The 14226-nt window shown below is 52.6% G+C and overlaps 1 protein-coding gene across 2 annotated transcripts in view; it reads left to right on the top strand.

The window, feature by feature from the left end:
- The window catches only part of KLHL1 (kelch like family member 1), a 501813-nt gene that overhangs the window by 209639 nt on the left and 277948 nt on the right, over positions 1-14226 (top strand). For both annotated transcript variants that reach the window (XM_074982861.1, XM_074982860.1), the window contains one exon: positions 1794-1990. In XM_074982861.1, coding sequence (XP_074838962.1) covers positions 1794-1990 — 197 coding nt within the window. The remainder of the gene's footprint in view (positions 1-1793; positions 1991-14226) is intronic.

Below are 14226 nucleotides of genomic sequence, written 5' to 3'. Positions count from 1 at the left end.
TCCCCGGCTGCATCACTGCAGCAGTGCAAGACTCCTATGGGCTGACCTCACCCCTGAGTGGGAACCAGGCAGGTGGAGTGTGGTAAGCCCCATTGCCCTGATCCCGCTCCTCCATGGGAGTGCCAGTTGGATAGGGCTGGGCAAACCTCTGACTCTGGTTTGTGGATAGAGTGCTGGGCAGGGGGACAGCGAAGGTGTGGGTGTGCACTTTTCTTCCAGGGCCTCTGGCCAGAGTGGCTGTTGCTCCCCAAGAAGTTGGAAGGAGTGATGGGTGGCCCCCAACAGCTTGTACTCCTGCTTTCTTTTCATTGTCCACCCATCCTAATTCGAGGCCTACCGTGTTAGTCTGCCTTCACCACTGGTACACAGTCCTCCTCTGCCTCTTGCTTCTGTACTGCAACTTCTGTAGATCAGTTCCTTGAGGTTCCCCCCACCAGCTCTTCATGATTTTCAACTCTCAGTGACTGTGAGCTCCTAGCAGAGGAACTTAAACAGGCTGGGCAGAAACACCACATCCATAAGTGATTTCAGTTTTAGTGAACATTAACCCTAACTGAGCCTTACTTACTTCTGTTTTTTAAACAGTAAGTAGGGGAAGGTCACACAGTGTCTGGGTCTCTGATATATATCCCACCTCGTTGCATGGAACTCTGCTCAGCACCTCTGTCTTTCACAGGGGTCTGGAATTTGAGCTCTTGGCCTTAGTAAGCAAATACTTCTAAGTTAATGATGACCTTTCAGTCAGGATGGGCTAAGCACAGATCTGCTCCCCCATACTCATACAATGCCCAAAACATTGAAAACAACACGTCACTACCCCTGTATTTAGTAACCCAACACCAGTGAAAGTTGATCACTTTGGGCAACACAGCTCTGTCTGCTGAATGCCCATGCAGAGTAGGTGCGTTCATTTAATTACAGTCTGCTTCTAAATTCTGTTTTACTTCCCGATCTAACTGCCAGGGGAGAGCTCATTCACATCCTTTGTCCATATGTTTGGAAAAGTATTATAATTATTATTCTGAAAATCAGATTTTAATAATGCAAGATACTTCAAAGGTTAAGACGGCATATAATTTAGCAGACTTTCTTGAAGCCGTACTGATTCCATTGCATTAGCTTCAGATTTGACTGACCATGAAAATAGTTCGAAAGATCCTCCATGGCATCCCTACTTTTTCTCTCCATTCCACTTGGACTAAAAGTATCTGAGGTACAGTTTTCACTGGCATGGCTCCCTTATGTGTATGTGTGTGTATGCTTTCAAGTCTGAAAGTTATATTGGCCTAGCCTGAGGTTCTGTAAGAGCATGAAAGACTCTAACCTGAGCCTCAAGCATTTAATTTGCCAGATAGACATATTTTAGTGCTAGGCACAAATTTAAACATTCCCATTATGTGACCTTCCTTTACAACTGTCTGCAACCATTTAGTTCTGTTGCTGCTTGCAAATTGGCTGTTAATACCAAATGGAGAGTTAACTCTGATTCTCAGTATCAGAGGGGTATCCGCAAAAACAAGAAGTCCTGTGGTACCTCATAGACTAACAGATATATTGGAGCACAAGCTTTCATGGACAAAGACCCACTTAGTCAGATACTCTGATTCTCAGATGCACAAACTCAGGCTTCAGTAATAAATGTTTTGTGTTAAGGTTGACATGTGACCATTGTACGGCAGGATAGTGTTTATTTATTACTGGATTATTTGCTAAAATCTCTTTTGGTAATTATATTCTTATGTAGACATATACAGGTATATCTGTTTTTAATTGTATCTTAATCTCTTTTTCAGGTTGCTTGGAACTGAAGGAGGACACCATTGAAAATCTTCTGGCAGCTGCCTGCCTCCTCCAACTCCCACAAGTAGTAGAGGTTTGCTGCCATTTTCTAATGAAGCTTTTACATCCATCCAACTGCTTGGGAATACGCGCATTTGCTGATGCGCAAGGATGCACAGATCTTATGAAGGTGGCTCACAGCTACACCATGGTAAGGCAATTTCAGTATAGTTCAATTACACTAGTGTGAGTTACATACATTGTTTTAAGTATCTCACTGGCATTTGAGAGCCAAATTCTCTTGTCATTTCTCTTAATAGTGCCATTGGGGCTGCTTGGAAAGTGTGGTGAACTGGAATAAAGTCAACAGACTCTCACGCTGAATAGAGAACACATTGATTGCTAGGACACCATTCAGGACGTGCTGTAAATCGCACTAGAATATGGTGTTATTATGTTTATGTTTATACAGGGAAAATAAATCTTGAGGCCTCAAAATATTTCCACTAAGGGTTTCTGTTGTACCTGCTTTGGATATAGGAAAACTTTATACTTAATTATATTCTTTAGTGTGATTAAAAAAAATTGTTTTCAGCTTTTCTCTTCCCTCTCATGTGTGTTAATGATTAAATTGATCCTTTTAAAAAGTGTTACAGATTTTATATCATACAGTAATTTAAATGCAACTCACTACCACAAACAAGCTGGTATTGCATTAGCATTATTAGAAATTAATCAGAATCAGTGTAAAAAATGCTGCCTACTAAAATACTGGTATTTGTCAGTAGTCTTTTCATTCTGGTTTGCATCCATTAAGAACATCTGACCCATGAGATTAATATTAGGGCAGAGACAAGGTCACTGATCAACTCTAGAGATGATTGTCACTTCTGATAAAGACTGAAATTATTAGTGAAGAGGAAAGTTTTTGATTCAGCAGCTTGATTTCTCCAGCCAGTTCTTCATTTTAAAAGCATGCTTATTCTACTGCATGATCATTAAGTATCATATAAGTACACAGATTTTTTCAGGCTGATAATGTGGTTTGTATTATAATCATGTAAATATAAGGATGCTATTACAGAACTTTCTAAATATGTATTGAAACATCAGTGTCTTAGAATGTAAATTCCACAGGTCAAGAATCTGGAATTTATTTGTTTCGGATATTGGCCCTTGGAATAATCTACTGAAGATATGAAAACTAAATTCATTTAACTATAATTTGTTTTCTTGTCACACTTTCAGGGTTCCTGCTCCTCAAGTCATTAAGCAAACATTGAATTTCCTACAGTGGGAAAATTGCCCTAGAAAGGGACTTTAGGCCAATGAGGAAACTAATTGTAACTAATAAGCTCACCTTTATCTTAAGTTACTTTGTCTAGGTGGTAAACACTAGAAGTACATTTTGAAGGCCAGATTTTCAAAGCGAAGGACCAAGATGTATGTGTAATTTAATTGCATGTGTAACTATATTATTATGACTGGCTTTGCAGTCTTGATAAATATGCAAATGTATGCATGCCACAGAGTGCATTTTTCAGTATGAATAGATGATCCTCTAACCAATGGTATAATATCCTATACATGTCTAATTATTTGATACATGAAATGTATAATCACATTTTTGTATCATTGTTAAATCAGTTTTATTGCGAATAGTAATATATAAATCCTTTTCTATGGTATCATCTTATGTATTATTTTTGTTTGTCCATCTGTCTGTCTGGGCAAAGCTCTACCATATCCTGCCCCCAGCCTGCCTTGAGCACTGTGCCAGCCCCAGCCCCTGCCCCAGCCCCTCCCCCAGCCAGCGTGGGACCCAGCCCATTCCCCAGTTGAGCTTCTACCCTGGCTAGCACAGGGCCTGACCCAGACCCCTCCCCCAGCAATCCCCCCCAGACTGTGCCAGCCTCAGCCCCTTTCCCAGCCATCACAGGACCTGGCCCAGCCCCACCAATGGAGTGTCAGGGAAATTGTGGGCGCACTGCATTGGAGGGCAGACCAGACTTATAATGTATTATGAAAGTTTCTGACTCCAAGGCAGTGTTTATTTTTATTAAACCAAAATGTAATTTGAGGCATGAAGCATTATGAGAAACAGGTGAACTAACTTTCCTCTCATTAATTTTCTTAATTACAGAATCTAAGGAATTTCTTATATGACATACAGAACTGTCAAAATATCAAGTGTAAAACAAACAGTGGGGGAAAACCAGGGGGAAGGTTGGAAAGTACTCCAGACCGTCAAGGGTTTTTGAAAAGTTAAATAACACTTTTTTATTCTTTTTTTTCAAACTTCAGAAACATTGTGGATGCAAATGGATATTTATCCTTAAAAGTATATAATACCAACTCACTGAATCACAGCTCACTACATGGATACTTACAGAATATAGCAGTGGTAATGTGTATGCAATGTGTATGCAGCACTTCATAAGGCTAAATCTCCCCCACAGCAACTTTGAAGTGTGAAACTTCAAAGTGCCGGCTTGCATGTAGCCGTGGGTCAGCCATGGGTACTTTGAAGTCCCTATGCTACTTTGAAGTCCCTGGACTGATAGGAATAAGGGGATTTTGATGTTTGCAGGACCCATGTGTACACAAGCCATGCATGAACAACACACAGCACTTTTGAAGTGCCATGAATGGCAGCATGCTAATAAGGCACTGAATATTCATTTCAGTGCCTCACTAGTATTCTCTCATTTGGCCATTAGCATGGCCATTTTTAAGTTTTTTCCTAAGTGTAGATGTAGCCCTAGAGAAAGTGGAAGACGAAAGGATACCTTACGGAGGGCCAGTCTCACTGCAAATCTCTCCAAGGCTACGTCTACACGTGAAGCCTACATCAAAGTAGCTTATTTCGATGTTGCGACATCGAAATAGGCTATTTCGATGAATAGCGTCTACACGTCCTCCAGGGCCGGCAACGTCGATGTTCAACTTCGACGTTGCTCAGGCCAACATCGAAATAGGCGCAGCGAGGGAACATCTACATGCCCAAGGAGCACACATCGAAATAGGGATGCCAGGCACAGCTGCAGACAGGGTCAATGGGCGGACTAGCGCTTCCGGGGCAACAGCTAGCCGCTCCCTTAAAGGGCCCCTCCCACATACACTCAGCCTGCACAGCACGCGGTCTGAGGAGCCATAGGCACACAGACCCCGGGCACCACAGTCATGGACCCCCAGCAGCAGCAGCAGCAGCTAGAGGTCCACCCAGCCCTCCCGGCAGGAGCAGGGCTTGCCCTGACCCATGCCATGTGGGAGGCAGCTGAGCACCTCCTTGCCTCAGAGGAGGAGATGCCCCCAGGGCAGCAGGGCTCAACCCCTACACCTGCAGCACCCCGCTCCACCCCCCGCCTCACACGCTGGCAGCTGTGGAGCTACCCCACCAGCACCGACTGGTGGGAGCGGCTGGTGCTTGGGGAGTGGGACGACGACCACTGGCTCAGGAACTTCAGGATGACCTGGCAGACATTCCTGGAGCTGTGCCAGTGGCTCACCCCCGCACTCAGGCACCAGGACACTGCCATGCGGCGTGCCCTCACAGTGCAGAAACGGGTCGGCATCGCTGTCTGGAAGCTGGCCACTCCGGACAGCTACCGATCCGTGGAACAGCAGTTTGGTGTTGGAAAGGCCACCGTCGGGGCTGTCTTCATGGAGGTAAGAGGACCCACAGGGGGAGACCAGGGCAGGGCAGGGGGGCCAGAGCAGGGCAGGGGGGCCAGAGCAGGGGGGCCAGAGCAGGGCAGGCCAGGGCAGGGGGGCCAGAGCAGGCCAGGGCAGGGCAGGGCCGGGCCAGAGCAGGGCAGGGGGGCCAGGGCAGGGGGGCCAGAGCAGGGCAGGGGGACCAGAGCAGGGCAGGCCAGGGCAGGGCAGGGCAGGGCAGGGGGGCCAGAGCAGGGCAGGGGGGCCAGAGCAGGGCAGGGCAGGGGGGCCAGAGCAGGCCAGGGCAGGGCAGGGCCGGGCCAGAGCAGGGCAGGGGGGCCAAGCAGGGGGGCCAGAGCAGGGGGGCCAGAGCAGGGCAGGGCCACGCACACCCTGCTCACCCCTCATTGGGGCTGTCCCATGTGCTTTCTCTGCAGGTTGTGCGTGCCATCAACGCCAGGCTCCTGCACAGGCTCGTGAGGCTGGGGGACCCAGATGCCACCGTCGCCGCCTTTGCCACCCTGGGCTTCCCCAACTGCTTCGGGGCTCTGGATGGGACTCACATCCCCATCCACGCCCCGCATCACAGTGGCGGACGATACCTCAATCGAAAGGGCTACCATTCTGTCATCCTGCAGGCCTTGGTGGACAGCCGGGGACGTTTCCAGGACATTTACGTGGGCTGGCCTGGCAGCACCCACGACGCCCGGGTTTTCCGGAACTCGGTCCTGTGCCGCCGGCCGGAGGCGGGGACCTACATCCCCCAGCGGGAGATCCCTCTGGGGGACACCACCATGCCCTTCTGCGTCATCGCAGATGCGGCATACCCCCTCCGGCCGTGGCTCATGCACCCCTACACGGGCCATCTCTCTGCTAGCCAGGAGCGCTTCAACGAGCGCCTGAACCGTGCACGCCAGGTGGTGGAGCGCTCATTTGGCCGCCTCAAGGGACGCTGGAGATGTCTCCTGACCCGCCTGGATGCGGGCCCCAACAACATCCCCCAGATTGTGGGTGCCTGCTGCGCCCTGCACAACCTCGTGGAGAGCAAGGGGGAGACCTTTCTGCAGGGCTGGGCTGCGGAGGCCGGCAGGGCACACGTGCAGCCACCTGCTGCCCCCAGTCGGCAGGTGGACCCCGAGGGGACCCGGGTCTGGGAGGCCCTGTGGGCCCACTTCGATGAACAGGCCGCGGGGTGAACTCTGCCCAGGCCCCCTACTGCCCGCTCCTTCCTCCCCCACACTCCTGCCCCAACGCCCACACCATGGAGCACCCCACCGCCCCGCCCCCTTGTCCTGGACAAATGACAGCACGAACTTGTGGCTGAACGTAATTTTTTTTTTTCTGGCCGAACCTTTTTTTTGGGGTGTAAATAAATATGTGAAGCACAAACAGAAAACTAGGTACAAACGTTCAACCAAAGCAATATGTACACAAATAAAACAATCCAAAGAAACAACTGTGTGCCATAAATAATGAAAAGAAAACCAGGGAGGAGAAAGGGGAGAACTATTTACATGGGGGGGACGGGGCAAACGGGGGGACCAAAAAAACAGGGTCCAACTATATACAAGGGGGGGGCCACGTCCCGGGCCCCTCGCCCCTATAGCCCAGCACTGGGCGTGCCCGGCCGGGAGCCCTGCCGCGCTCGCAGCCTGGTCCGCGGCTGGGTGGGAGCGGGCTGGACCGGAAGGTATCGGGGCCGGCGAGTCTCAGGTGGCTCCAGGGGTCCCTCGGCGCTCTGGCCCTCGCGGGTGGGTGGTGGGGCGACGGCGGACGGGCCAGCGACAGGCGGAGCAGCTGGTGGTGGGGCTGCAGGAGCGGGCAGGGCGGGCGATGGGTCGGCCGGCGCGGCATGGGGGGCCAGGTAGTCCACGAGCCGGTTAAATGTCTGCATATAGGCCCCCCATGCCTCCTGGCGCCAGGCCAGCGCCCGCTCCTGCAGCTGGAGGTGCTGCTCCGAGACCTCCAGCTGCCGGAGGAGGATGGCCAGCAGCTGGGGGTCCGTCGCCGTCGGCGGTAGTAGGCGCAGGGTCCGCCGTCTAGCCCTCCGCGGGGCCGGTCGTTCCTCGGCCGAGGGGCTGCCCTGGAGCGATGGTCCCGGAGGGCTCTCCGGGACAACTGAGGCCTCGCCAGCGCTCTCTTCCGGTCCTTCTGATGGTGCAGGTGCAGGTGCAGGACACAGGAGAGGAGGGGGGAAAGAAGAATGGAGACAGGCGTTAGTGTGGGCCCCGAGCCGTGGCCTTTGTCCCCCCAGCCCTGTGCTGCAGGTTCCCCATCCCTGTCCCCGGGAGATGCTGCTGTGATGGATGAGGTTCAGGGGTCCCCCTGCCCTGCACTCCGTCCCCTGGTGGGAGCGACTCTCACTTCACCCCACAGGGTCTGAGAGCAGGAGAGGTTTCTTAGGCCACAGATGGCCAGTTTCTGGCAGGAGTGACAGCCCCAGCTGTCGGAAGAGACAGTCCTTCCAACCCGTCGTGGGGAGAAGACCCCAAGGGGGGCCCCTCTGGGATGCAGCTTTCCCCCTCCTCAGGCTGGCTGCCTACCAGCTCTCCCATCCCCTAGCCTCTACCTGTGGCCCCCGCCCTTGCCCCCCAATTCCAAGCCAGCTCGGCTCCTCCCTCCTGTTTGTTCAGGGCAGAGGTGCCACCTGCCAGCTGTAGCGCCAGGATCCTCCTTTGGCCCTGGGAGCTCTTCGGCTCTTGTGGCTCATATGTAGCCTGAGTCTCCCTATGGCACTCCCCCCACTCCATTACATGCTGCTGCTGTGGGGTGTCCCACCCACTCCGCCCGGGGGCCCCTCGAGGTTCCGCTCCCCCCTGGCCCAGAGATGGGGCATGGCACTGTCATGCAGGGTGTGGGGGGGCAGGGGCTGATGGCTGCAGTGCTGTGAGGGCCATGGCCCTGGTGTCCTTGGGGCCATGGCCATGTGAGCGTGTGGGGGGCCCTGGACACATCTCTGTTACCCCCCGCTCCTCAAGCCCAGGGGTGTCCACCAGAGAGGGGTACCTACCTGTGGGTCCGCTCCCACGGTCCGGAGATCCCCGGGGGTCGGAGGCCCTGCTGCTGCTCCGGGATGGCAGGAGGAGGATCTGCAGGCTGGATTCTGCGGAGGAGGAGCCCCCGTCCTCCTCCTCCTCCTCCTCCTCCTGCCGCGATGTCCCAGGGATGGCCTCCGGGGGGGGCCCCTGGGGTGCGGGGCTTGCCTCCGGGGCGGACTGCGGCTGCAGGGCCTGCTCGGGCTCGTCAGCCGAGGTGTCAAGGGTGGTCGGAGGGGAGGAGGTGTGCCGTGAGGGGCAAGTGACGGGGGGCGGCCCCAGATCGGCTGGTCACATCCTGGGCCCGGGCATAACCCTGCCGCAGCTCCTTCACCTTACTCCTCACATGATCAGGAGTGCGGGCAGGGTGACCCCGGGCAGCCAGGCCATCGGCCAGCTGAGCGAACGCATCCGCGTTCCGCCTCTTGCTCCCCATTACCTGGAGCACCTCCTCCTCGCTCCAGAGCCCCAGCAGGTCCCGCAGCTCGGCCTCCGTCCAGGAGGGGCCCCGCTGCCACTTCCCAGCCTGGCTGGCCCTCTGGCTGGGCTGGCTGCCCTGGCTCCCCTTGGGGGGGTCCCCTGGGGGCACTGGGGGGGCTGCCGGCTAGCCATCGCCGCTGGGTGGGTGGCTGAGGGTGCAGCAGGCTGCCCGCGTGTGCAGGCTGCAGCCTTCACGTTGCCTCAGCTTCCTGCAGAGGCAGGGAGGGGGAGGGGACCTTTAAGGGGCCGCTCCACGCGGCCACCAGTGAGCTGAGGGGCTGGAGAGAGCGTCTCTCAACCCCCCAGCTGATGGCCGCCATGGAGGACCCGGCAATTTCGACGTTGCGGGACGTGGATCGTCTACACTGTCCCTACATAGGGCGCTATTCCTATCCCCTCATGGGGTTAGCGACTTCGACGTCTCGCCGCCTAACGTCGAAGTTAACTTCGAAATAGCGCCCGACACATGTAGCCGCGACGGGCGCTATTTCGAAGTTAGTGCCGCTACTTTGAAGTAGCGTGCACGTGTAGACACAGCTCAAGTGTGCAATCACAGAGAGGTCGCTGTGTTAGTCTGTATCTTCACAAAACAAAAAATCAGTTGTAGCACTTTAAAAACTAACAAAATAAATAAATAAATAAATATGTTAGTTTTTAAAATGTTGTATGACAGCTCTTTTGTTTTACAAGTGTGCAGTAAGACTTGAAGAAGCCATGTACCTTGGATACGTCATGGGTAGGAACATAATGAAGCTCCAACTAAAAAAGTTAGGCTGTGGCCACACTTGGCCAAAATTTCAAAATGGCCATGCTGAGAGGAATAAGGGGATTTTGAAATACGTTGAGTCCTTTTGAAATAAAGAGATGCTAGGGCCATGAGGTTATTTCTGTCACTGCAGCCCTTCTACTTCAGAGTACAACTTAGGTCACTGAGCATGTGTGGCAAAAGTGATGTTTTGTCTGTGGTGCACTGCCTTGTGGCCCTAGTAGCCCAACCTCGTAGAATTGAGTGGGGGTAGTCACTCTATGACAAACTCAGGATGGCCAGCTGCAGGAGGGGCTGAGAAGGCAGGTATGTAAGCCCTAGAATGTTAAGGGCCCTCTTTTATATCAGCTGAGAAAGGATTACTTTAGATCAGTGAGGATCAGCTAAGAAGAGGTCAATGTAGATCAGCTGATAAGGGCTACAGGTGAATCTGGATCAGCTGAGGAGAAATCACTTCAGATAAATTAGAAATATCTCAGTCCAGTTAAAGGCTTCCTCAGACCTTTTTAAAGCCCCTCCCTTACCGAGAGCGGGAGAGTAGGAAAGAGGAGAGAGGCTGCTGGTTACTAGTCTACTGGCAGCAGGAAAGTAAACTTCTCTAGGAGGAGAAGCTGTGCTTCTTCACGCAGGGCAAACAGATAAGCCTGGGTGCCTGCCATGAGAAAGACTGTCTGTCCAGTGTAGAAGATAGGAGTTGATTTACCCATCTTGACAAAAGAAGAATTGCTGAGGTTGGTGAGACAAAGAAGGTGCCATGCCACACTACCCATATTTCTCTCAAAGCCACATATGAAGAGTAGACAATCCACACTAAATACTTTGGATATCCATAGGCATTTCACATTTATATCAACAGAATTAAATCAGTTTACAAGTCTCCAAAACTATTTCCCATCACCAATTAATCCAAAGGACACTTCGGGCTTGTCTACACTAGCTCCCTACTTAGAAGGGAGGATGGTAAGTGGGGTGTTGGGAGTTTATTAACAAAGTGCTGCCATGCATGTGCAGCACTTCATTAAGCAACCCTCACACACCCCGTGGCAACTCCAAAATTTTGAGGGGTAAAGGGACTTGGAAGTTGCCCAGGCACTTTGAAGTACCGGCAGGTGAGCCACAGCTACACATGATCTTCAAAGTTTAAAACTTCGGAGTTGCATTGGGGGGTTGGGGTGGAATTTGCTTAATGAAGTGCTGCATATGCAGCGCAGCACCTCGTTAATAATCTCCCAACACCCTGCTTACCATCCTTCCTTCGAAGTAGGGAGCTAGTGTAGACAAGCCCAAAGTACTCCAGTACAAGTAACAACAAATTCAGGGATCCACACATATACTACTTGGAATCTCTCATCACCAGTATCCTTTCTCAACAACATCTGCATTGTGGAAATTGGCAGACCCACAATCTGGACTTCACCCCAAACTTTTACACAGAACTCTGCATTGGTATGGCGCACATATTCTGATACAATGTTCATTCACATGGTGCTTTCATTCAGTATGATTTCAGTTCTGAAGCTCCTTCCATCCCCTCAAGGACACTGCTCTGACGTCACCTAAAGCGTAGCACCCACACTTGGGGAGAGAATCACAAGAAGAAGAGTTATGAGCTCAATTTTATTTATGTAGGCAGTGGCTTAAGTTGTTGTTGCCCACTTTATATTGTGACAGAACCTCTTTGGGACATGTGCCCCTGTGTATATTCCACTACCCAGCCATTGTTTTGATTACATAATGCTAACCTTGTATTGGCACAGGGTAGACAATCTCTTTCCTTCCTATCTGGGGGAAGCCTGTTTCACTGTATGTTTAAAGCATAGTATCAGCAAGTAGAGGATCAACCTCCCTGGTCCGGCATCCTTGAGACCTACACAGTCCAAGATCAAGGATTTTGCTGGATGAAGGGAAATCAGTGTCCCCCTATGGGCCTCTAGCTGCTGGCTCCAGGCCTCAGCCACCCCTCCCCACCTGCAGCTTGCCAGTGCTGTAGTTCCTGCCTGGATCTGGCTGCAGCTACCCCAGGCTGTGGCTTCCTGGCTAGCCATGGCCAAGAGCCTCTCCTTCCCAGCCTGGGCTGTCAGTTTCCCAGTCCTGGCCACTGCCCCCAGGGCAAGAGTTTCTTACTGCTGCTCCCAGGCTGGGCCTCTCTGGCTGCTGCTTGCCCCTCCCCCTCTTGCCGCCAACAAGGATGTGGCTTCCCAGCACTGAGTTCCAGCCACAGTTCTAGTGGGCCCCTCCTCCTCCCAACCCCAACTCTCTGTTCCTGGAAAAAGCCATGGTCTTGCCAGACTGTAGATGTTGCTGGACAAGAGAATGCCAGGATTCAGAGTTTCCTCATTAACACAGATTTCAGAGTTTCCTCATATTGTGTCAATATTTTATTTTGCAATCATATTTATTAAGATGTTACATTTTTATAATATAGTAATAGTATATATAATCAACTCCCTCATTTGCTAGGTGGATATTTTTATTGTCTTTTATGTAGATGTCATTAATTGTCTCCACTTGACAATCAGTTTGGTCAGACATGCAATTACACATTCTTCCTTCTAGGGAAGAATGGGCTCATTATTTGCCAAACGTATTTTAAGCCAATAATTATATCTCATATTTGTTATTCTTTGGCTGCATCTATACTACAAAATTACTTCGAAGTTAGAAACATTGAAGTAGAGTGTCTACACAAAAAAGCACCCCTCCCTTACTTCGAAGTAGGCTCCCTCTATTTCGAAGTAAAGCATCTACACAGCAATAGCACATGTTTGAAGTAAGGGGCCAGGAAATGATGTAGGCAGGGATCGTATGACCAAAAAGCCCTTCCGGGCTCGCAGCCAGCTGAACCCTTAAAGGACCCCTCCCAACACCCTCACCCTGCATGTGCTCAAGGGTGTCAGGCTGCACACAGCAGGGCAGACTGAATGTTGGAAAGCAAAGCTGCACACCATGCCTACCCAGATGCTCCTCGAGGAGGACCCCCTCAGCACTGTGGCCAGCCCGCTGGCCATGATGCTCACTGTGCTATTCCAGAAGTAGAGATGGGTCACCCGCACAGGCCCCACCCTCCAGGCCTTGGGCAGGGCCCTGCTGCCCCTCCCTCAGACCCTCTGATCCGGCGCCGATGGGCCTTCACCACCAGCACCAAATGATGGGACCGGCTGGTGCTGGGGAACTGAGACAATGAGTGGTGGCTGAGGAACTTCAGAATGACCTGGCAGACATTCAAGGACCTCTGCCACTGGCTTGCCTGAGTCCTCCAGCACCAGGACATCCGGATGTGGCCAGCACTCCCAGCACAGAAAAGGGTGGCAATTGCACTGTGGAGGCTGGCCAGACCCCGACAGCCACCGGTCCATCAGCCATGGAGTTGGCAAGGCCACCGTTGGAGTGGTGCTGATAGAGGTAAGCCTGGCCTACTTCACAGACCATGCTAGGGAGGGGGCTACTGGGCAGGGGGAAGGGGGTCCCTGGCAGAGAGGGGCAAAGGGGACGGCGGTCCCTCGTGGAGGGGAGGAAAGGGGAGGGGGCTTTGGTGGGGAGGGGGTAAAAGGGAGGAGGTCCTTGGCATGGAGGGGGGAAGGAGGAGGGGGCCCTGCCAGAGAGGGGCGATGTGGGGCCCTGCTGGGCAGAGGGGAACTGGGGTGGGGGGTCCTGGCAGGGAGGGAGCAAGGGTAAGGGGGCCCCCCAGTCTGGCATTCATGCACGTGTCTTCCTTCCCCCTCCCCCACCACAGGTCATCCGAGCCATCAACATGGTGATCCTGTGACGTGTCATCACCCTAGGGTACCTGGACACTGCCCTTGCTGGATTCTCAGAGCTGGGGTTCCCAAATTGATTTGGAGCCCTGGATGGGACACACATGGCAATCCAGGCCACGGACTACAGTGGGGGCACATACATTAACAGGAAGGGGTACCACTTGTTGGTACTCCAGACCCTAGTGGACATGAGAGGCCATTTCCTGACTGTGTGCATAGGGTGGCCGGGCTGGGCCCATGATGCCCAGGTGTTCTGGAATTCATGGCTAGGAAGCCAGATGCAGCAGGGCAAGTATGTCACCCAGTTGGAGCTCCCATTCAGGGACATCACGAGGCCCTCTGCATCATGCCCTTGCCACGTACCCACTGCACTTGTGGCTCATGCAGCCCTATACCGAATGTACCTCCCCGGCCCAGAACACCTTCAATGGCAGCCTCAACCATGCCAGGGGCACAGTAGAGCAAGCATTTGGGAGGCTGAAGGGGAAGTTTCAGAGCCTTCTCATGAGGCTGGATGTCAACCTCCCAAACATCCCCACAGTGGTGGCCAGGTGCTGTGTCCTCCACAATCTTGTGGAGGGAGGACTGGAGCCCTTCCTCCAGGACTGAGCTGCAGACCCAAGGGCCAGGTATGAAAAGCCATCTGCTGTCCCGTGCTGCCAGGCCCAGAGGGATGAGATCAGGGTCCAGGAAGACTTATGCCAGGCCTTTGTGCAGGGCCTTCTCTGGCCCTCCCAGCCACACTCCGACCACA

This window comes from Carettochelys insculpta, chromosome 1, assembly GCF_033958435.1.
Source record: "Carettochelys insculpta isolate YL-2023 chromosome 1, ASM3395843v1, whole genome shotgun sequence".
NCBI lineage: Eukaryota > Metazoa > Chordata > Testudines > Carettochelyidae > Carettochelys > Carettochelys insculpta.
This window is presented reverse-complemented; position numbering and strand designations above follow the sequence as displayed.